The sequence below is a fragment of the Phytophthora ramorum genome (assembly GCF_020800215.1).
Source record: "Phytophthora ramorum isolate Pr-102 chromosome Unknown Phyram_PR-102_s0008, whole genome shotgun sequence".
Lineage (NCBI taxonomy): Eukaryota > Oomycota > Peronosporomycetes > Peronosporales > Peronosporaceae > Phytophthora > Phytophthora ramorum.
In genome coordinates, this window is record NW_027150654.1 from 1,206,660 (window position 1) to 1,214,137 (window position 7,478).

At 53.9% G+C, this 7,478-nt stretch overlaps 3 protein-coding genes across 3 annotated transcripts; all 3 read left to right on the forward strand.

Annotated features, from left to right (window-relative positions):
* Positions 1–1,765: 1,765 nt before the first annotated feature.
* KRP23_9414 (uncharacterized protein) lies at positions 1,766–2,534 on the forward strand (the record flags this gene model as incomplete). Its single annotated transcript, XM_067894966.1, has 4 exons — positions 1,766–1,832; positions 1,994–2,146; positions 2,222–2,301; positions 2,481–2,534. 4 exons carry the CDS (start codon positions 1,766–1,768, stop codon positions 2,532–2,534), a joined length of 354 nt encoding a protein of 117 aa, XP_067742592.1.
* A 2,388-nt stretch (positions 2,535–4,922) lies between these two features.
* KRP23_9415 (uncharacterized protein) lies at positions 4,923–5,324 on the forward strand (the record flags this gene model as incomplete). Its single annotated transcript, XM_067894967.1, has 1 exon — positions 4,923–5,324. The coding sequence occupies one exon, from the start codon at positions 4,923–4,925 to the stop codon at positions 5,322–5,324; it is 402 nt and encodes a 133-aa protein (XP_067742593.1).
* An 857-nt stretch (positions 5,325–6,181) lies between these two features.
* KRP23_9416 (uncharacterized protein) lies at positions 6,182–6,996 on the forward strand (the record flags this gene model as incomplete). Its single annotated transcript, XM_067894968.1, has 2 exons — positions 6,182–6,572; positions 6,983–6,996. 2 exons carry the CDS (start codon positions 6,182–6,184, stop codon positions 6,994–6,996), a joined length of 405 nt encoding a protein of 134 aa, XP_067742594.1.
* Positions 6,997–7,478: the final 482 nt, after the last annotated feature.

A 7,478-nucleotide genomic window follows, 5' to 3' on the forward strand; every position in this document is an offset into this window, starting at 1 on the left:
TCACATGTTTATTCCCAAGTCTGGAAGTTTGGACTTGGATTTGGGCTGCGGGAATCGCTCCATTACCAGATGTGTTTCGTTGGCCAACCGTTGCTTTAACAATTGGACGCACCACAAGTTGATATAGAAGTCCCTCTGTTGCCGCCGGTAGCACGAATCTCCAGCTGAAGTTGGCGTCGATTGACCTAGTGGGTCGCTGGGAGGCGAGCTTACTCGAGGTATCGAACGAACTGGTGAGTGTAGGGTGAGAAGCACAAGTGGTCGCCCTCACAGGGCCTTCGTCCTGGCATCTATAGCAGTTCGCGCGCGTTCGTCGGGGCAGGACATTACATTTCAGCGACGGAAACTCGAGTCTGAGCTTCTCTCGAACTTTTGTCAGACTTCATATTAACCCTTTCGCGAGGAGCTGCTATAGACTCTACGAACTATACTATACAAAGTCAAGTCAATTAAACTCAATGGGCGCAAAATTCGCCCTTTCAGTTGTCGATAGAGACGGGGCGTGTGTGCAAATCAAACACGATGCAGTCGGCACGGATGATGTCCAACCTAAAAGGGCGCAAAATGCGCCCTTTTAGATTGCGTTTTGATTGGCTAATAAGTGGATTTTTTGGTGTGATCCAGCTGAAACAGCCCTCTACTACTGTGATTGGTCAAAATGAAATGGTACAGCGTTCCACCACGGAAAGATAACAGCGAAACTTACGAAGATATTCGCCTCGTCGACCGTTTTCTGGGTGATGACGCGCCAACGTTGGCCGGAGGATGATGCTCGGCTTCGGCTTTCGCGTGCGCCTTTGGTGCGCTTCGGTTTCGCGCGCGCCATTGGCGCGTATATATCGCACCCCTCTCTGTCGGACGCGACTAGTTGGCTATAGCTCTGTATGTGGCTCGTGTTGTCGCCAGCATTCTCACAGCTAATCGCTTCAGGTACAGCTACACAGCCAATATGTTTGTATTCCCGGCAATGCAGAGCAATGAATGTGCGGGTCACTCAAAGGGGGCATATATCTTCGTGTTCGTATGACTCCGTTAAGGTACACTACGTAGTATCTTCGACGCAATACACTGGTGCATATATCTTGCACACTGTATTCCAAAAGGGGGATTGCGTATGAAACGCTTTTCGCGCCAAGTCATGGCGCCCAAAGCTTGGTCCCTACTGTCAGACTTAATAGCTTGTACGTTTGTATGTGTATAAAGAATAAAGACTCATCCAATATCTGTATTTAGAAACCTTTATATTGACCACAAACACACGACACGTATCAGCCTTCCAGCTGATTCCCTCTCTCATTTCTAAAAGGAGCCGTATATGGCGGAAGCGCTGCCCGGGCAGAAGCGCAAGCGTACCGGTCCTGTAGGCGCCAGCAAGCGCCGCCGCGCGGGATCTGGTGTCGATACAACACCGGCGGAGTCCGCCAGCAGTCTCGGAGGTGTTGCAGTGTTCAAGGGCGCGTGGGCCGCGCTGAAGAAAGCAGGATGGACATCCAAGAAACCGTCCAGCAAGGGTCTTGACTCGCGTTACAAGTACATTCGGCCTGGGGGGGGAGGCACGATGGTGTAGAGGGTGCTGATTTCCTTCTCGGCGAGCTGGCCGTGCTGAGGTATGTCGAGTTGGTGCGAAACCGTGACGCCACAGCAGCTGCAGCCGTTCAAGACGCAGGCAAGACGTTATGTCTGTGCATGCAGCGGTATGGTAAGTGGCTAGGTAGCTGTATGGCTAACGTTGTACTTGTTGGTGGCGTAGGCGTTGGAGCTCAACATGGAGAAGATAGTGGCGACGTCGCTGGCAGAGCTGCTGGACAGGCATCCATTGCCAAACGTCGCCGGTAAGGATCTAGGCATGGCGACGCCGATCAGGAAGCCTCAAGCGCTGCAGGTGCGGTTGCGTCTTGGGAAGTTGGGCTACAACAGCGAGTGGCGCGACTAACGTTGTGTTTGTTGGTGGTTTGGCTAACGGTGGGTGGGTGTTCGTGCATTGGTAACGCAGAGAATGACGTCAGCTTCGATGAAGTCATGGAAAGCGTCAGTACAGCGGCGGGGGTTGCTCACGACCAAGCCGTAGTGACCGTGCCTCTAGTGCACGTAGGTAGACGACGAGAAGGTACGGTTCGTCCGGCTGCAAGCGCCGCCAGCCCAGAAGGTGCGACTTGCGACGAAAGGCAGCGTGAGGAATGAGCGCGTGCCGTGGCTAACTATGGGTTTGGTGTTGATACAGGAGTTGACGGCAGCATCGTTGACATGATCGACGATGTCATGGTAGACGCTGAAGATGCTGCCGACCAGGCAGGTGTCGCTGTGCCTATTGAGAGCGAGCGTGGTGGACGTGGTGCGCGTGGAGGACGTGGTGGGCGTGGGGGACGCGGTTGACGGACTGCTCAGAGTGCAGCTCGAGCCACAGGTACTAGAAATGCGGTGCTCGATCTCAGAGTACAAGCTGGAATAGATAAGCTAATGGTGTGTTGCTGGTTTTGCAGGAGCTGGTGCGCGTGGCGGTGATAATGGTGACACGGCTGGCGCAGTCGTTGTGAGCGCTGCTGCTAGCCACGGCGACCGAGTTCCAGCTGGTGGAGTCGCGATCCCCGAATCACCACAGTCTGGGCGAGCAACAGCCAGTGGGGTAACGGGTCCTACAACGACGCCAACACGAACACCACCCATCATGCTCGAGGACGTGTACGTGAGCAAGCTGGTCGCGTTCTCGCCGGACAAGGAACGATGGATGAAAGCGAAGGTCTATCGGCATATCGGTACTGCCTACATTATTGGCCGAGTCTACCGCCAAGTCAAGAAGGGAAAACACGCTTCTCTTTTTCAGATTCGTTGGCTGGACAGCCAATTCCAGAGCTCAGTAGAGCACATCAGTGTTGGCATTGTGCAGCTTGGGATCAAGAACTACGTTGCGTTAACACGAGTGAAGAACCCGGATTGGCGGATACTGGTTCGGCCTGATCCGACGGAGGACATCAACTTCGAGGAGGACGACTCGGATTGCGAAGAAGAAGAGGTGTTCGAGGCATTCGAGCCTACGGAATTGCTTCCAACCTGCCTCGCAGAAGTTGAAGCCGTTCGAAGCATGCGATTCGTTCCGTCGGGTGAAGTTGCAGTGCCTTCGTACCTGTATCAGCACAGCGACGGATCGACGAATACTTACTTGCGTCCTGAGTTCATGCACTTGTTCGAGCATTCTGCCAGCTCAAGTTTCTTCGCCTACATCCCCCTCTACTTTTGGCGCCAAGTTTTGCATGAGACGAACAAGTACGCTGTGACGAACAACATCCTGATGATAAATCCGTTCACTCTCGACGAGCTGATGGTGTTTCTGGGCATTTTGTTTTTCATGGCAATGAACGACAAGGGCGAGTACGCAAATTACTGGGGTGTTCAAGCCGAAGATCTTATTTTTGGTGGCGTTTCCACATCGCTCGACGCTATCATGTCCCTGCATCGGTTCAAGCTGCTCCGTCGGTGCCTGAGCTTTTATGCTACTCCAAACACGCTAGAGAAAGATGCCGCAGCTCGCATCCGGCCACTACTAAACTTGCTGAAGATTACTGGCGGTCAGTATATTCACGTTGGACGAGATGTTGCTCTCGACGAAGCAAGTGTCGCGTGCCGCTCGCGTCAAGGCCGCCACATGATCGTGTATAATCCCATGAAGCGGACGGGAAAATATTATTTCAGGCTGTACATGGTGTGCTGCTCTTCGACGTGGATCGCGTTGAATTACAAGCTTCATTGCAACCGGAGTGACGTTTTGGACAGACTGAGTGGTGTAGGCTATCGAGCTGATGCCCAAAACTTGAGCGAGGAGCTGGAGAAAGTATCGAAAATCCGACAGCATGTGCTAGAGGTGATGAGGCCACTGTTTGGAACGAACCGCGTCGTCAACATGGACAACTATTACCCCTCCGTTCAACTGCTCCAGGAGCTTCGGCTGAAGGGGCTTTATGGTCGAGGCACCATCCGAGCAAATAGCAAGCACTATCCAGCTCACACTATACTGCACAAGGATGACTGCACCCGTGGAGACTATCGCAAGTCTGCCTCGCACGACCACAGTATGCTGGCAGCGTCGTGGTGTGACGGAAATGTCGTCAACTTGGTTTCAAATGCTGACTCTACAAATGCTACCACTGTCGTCCGCATGGTTGGCAACGAAAGCCAGTCGTTTCCTGCTCCAGAATGCGTCGCTCAGTACAACGCCATTATGCAAGGTGTCGATAGGCTGGACCAGATAAGAGGAAGATTCTCTACTGCGGACGGTCATTCCTTCAAACGCTGGCACAAGAAGATGGCCCTTGCGCTGATTGACGTGGCGAGTTCCAACGCGTATCTTACGCGACGGCTGGTAACCTCAGAGCCGACGACTCGTGATCCACATCGCGGTTTTGTGATGGAGCTGGTTGGTGAACTTCTGAATGGTCAATGGAGGAATGCACCCAATGACGGCCGCATACTTTACAGTGGAGAAATACTTGGCGAAGCCGAAGAGGAGCAGGTGGGTACACTTTTTTCGCAGCGACCTGCTGATAAAGCTGCTGGGGTTGCGATGGTTGCGTGCACATCATTGTCGTCTAGGCAAATTCATGCAGAGAAGAGCATGAAGCGGCGGCGCTGTATTGTTTGCAGACGGGAGGGGAGATATCCGACTGAAGTCACAAACTATTGCCTCGCACATGGCGTGTGCTTGTGCCGCGTTGTGCACGACCATCCTGCCAAGCCGTGGATGAGTCCGGCCACGACTTCCACTTGCTGGGATAAATTCCACCAGTTCTACTACCCCAACGGGCTGTTTACCGACAAAGGAAACGTGCGACGACACTCCAATCTTGCGAAGCTGAAGGAGGCACATGAACCTAAATTTGACGTCACACAGCGGCCTACTGCTGCTTGCCAAAGCGGTGGCGGAGCCATTGATGCTCCTATCACACGTAGACTGGGTGGTGGTGCCGCTCTCGGTCACACCAGCGATACAGATCGGTTCGTCGGGGGTGGTGGCCCGGTTGGCCTTGAGGCGTTTGGACTTGGTAGCGGTTCCGCTCCCTGCTTGGTCGCGTACGGTGGCTCTGTGCATGGCCTTGATGGCGGCACTGCTCGCGTGCTTGGAGGCGGTGCTGTTCATCACGTACTCGGAGGTGGCGCTGCTCGACGACTGGCTTTCGGCGGCACAGACACCAGACCTGGCGGTGCGACAGCTACAGACGGCGGTGCTGACGATGGATTTGGCGGTGGCTCTGCGCATGGCCTTGATGGCGGTGCTGTTGGTCGCAGACTTGGAGGTGGCGCTGCTCTCGGAGTTGGAGGCGATGCTGCTGTAGCACTGGGTTTCGGCGGCACAGACAACAAACGCGGTGGCGATACATCTATAGACACAGGTGCTGCGCGTGGTTGTAGTGGTGATGTCGCGTAAGCACGTGATGAAGTTGTTCGTACACGTGGCAGCGGTGGTTTGAATAAGTATAGACGAGCAGTGTAGGGCTAATATTTCCTAGAGTATATGTAAACAGGCTGAGGCGTCGTCTTCCAGCTACAATGTACATCGATATCCCTCACCAAACTCCAGTACTCGCAATACGGCTCGGTCCACGTGGAGCGATGTCTTGGGTAAAACTGCGATGTTGATACAGTGATACGTGCCATTAGGATTGCGCTGAGCTCTCGCAAAACGACCAACTTCGCATCTTCTTCAAACAGAAATATGTTCGCAAACACGATGGTTGCTTCACAAATGGGAGGGTGTCTTGACAGCGAAACATCCCGAACGTCTGTCTGCTTCAGTATCACCTTACGAAGCAGTGGTTGGCGCTCGAGATGTTGTTGTACACAGCTTTGGCCAAGTGCAACTAGATCCTTTCGAGGCTCGACGCCAATGCACGTTCTAACGCTCGTCGCAAGTGCAACTTGAGCGACAATGTTGCCCACACCAGCACCAACGTCGAGGAAAACGTCGGCTTCTCCGAGGGGTCCAACAGCTTCAAGTATCTTTGAGACACCCGACGGTAACACCTCACCAGCATCGCCATAAGTACGGCCGGCTTGCTGGCGGACATCGTGCGCACTGATTCCTACAAATATGAGATTCACAGCTTCCGCTGCTTGCCCTGGGTTGATTATAGTTTCACGTGACTCAGCGGCGACGCAGCCCGCGAAGGCGGTACTGCCCACAGACTTGAATATGGTGTGGTTCGCCGGCTCGGACGTGGTGTTGACCGCAGACGTAGCTACGGCGGCGATCCCGACACGGTCACCAGCCTCGGCGGAGAGGCGGGGCATGATAACGGAGCCGCGCACAGACTTGGTGGCAGCGCGGTCTGAAGCCTTGGCCTCGACGTCCATGGCGGCACGGACACCAGACTCAGCTGCGAGGCAGCTGGTGACGGCGGCGTCACGGACAGACTTGGTGCGCATGGCCTCGGTGTCGGTGCTGCTCGCGGGCTGGTCGGGGCTGTTGCTCGCGAACTTGAAGGAGGACCCGGTGTCGGTGCCAATGGCGACACCACCGCCTGATCCGTTGGAAAGACTAGCCGAGGTTGTGGTGGAGGGCGTGCGGCCGAGACGGGGAGGTGGTGCGTGCGTCGGCGCTATTAGTCGCCGGGAAATGGGGAGAGATGGCGGCGGCCGCGCTCGCGCGACTAGAACTCCCCTGGAAGGCAGACCACTGAAAAAGCACCGCGGAAAGCTGCTTATGGTCTTCCCGTACGTCCTCTTGAGACTGGCCAGCCGAAGACGGAGCTCGTTCGCAGAGCGCTTGGTTTTCATCCGACGGGCCACATATGCCCAGGTGATGCGAAGGCCTTCCCTCTCGAACTGAAGTATGATCTAGACCAGTAGCTTGTCTTCTTTGTCAGTGAAACTTGTGCACATTTCTGCTAATTTTTGTATGTGAAATGACGTCAGCATGTAGTGCATTTGACTTACCTTATGTATGGCGATATGACTGACTGCACGGTGATACTGGTGCTCATTGTTTTTGCAGCGCTTGGTCGATGACGCGGCGATGCGGCTTCGGCTGATTACGGCGGCTGAAGCAATAAAATACACCTCGGAGACGCGATCATTTGAAAAATACCCCCATCCCTCTTAAAAAATGCTGTGATTGGTAGTAATATTGCACGGTAGGTCGAGAGCGGGATCAGGCTAAAAGGGCGCAAAAATCGCCCTTTTAGAAGTCCATTTGTCACCGTGTTTTGGAAACAGCGTTAAAGGGCGAGAAATGCGCCCTTGCACCGCGAAAGGGTTAAATTGGTAAAATGGGTTTGTTGATTCATTGACGTTTTGGCCCCGTCGACAGAATAAGTTGTGCGCGGAAAAATCCATTAGGACCGGCAAAAATAGCACAAAATAAAGGTAGATCGCTTTTTATGGCCTGAACTAGCAGCCCACCTGCCAAAATGACAGTACAGGTAAAGGAAGCTGCCAGTTTCTTCTACCTAATCAGTTTCATTCATTGCGATAACAGTCAATGGTCGTTT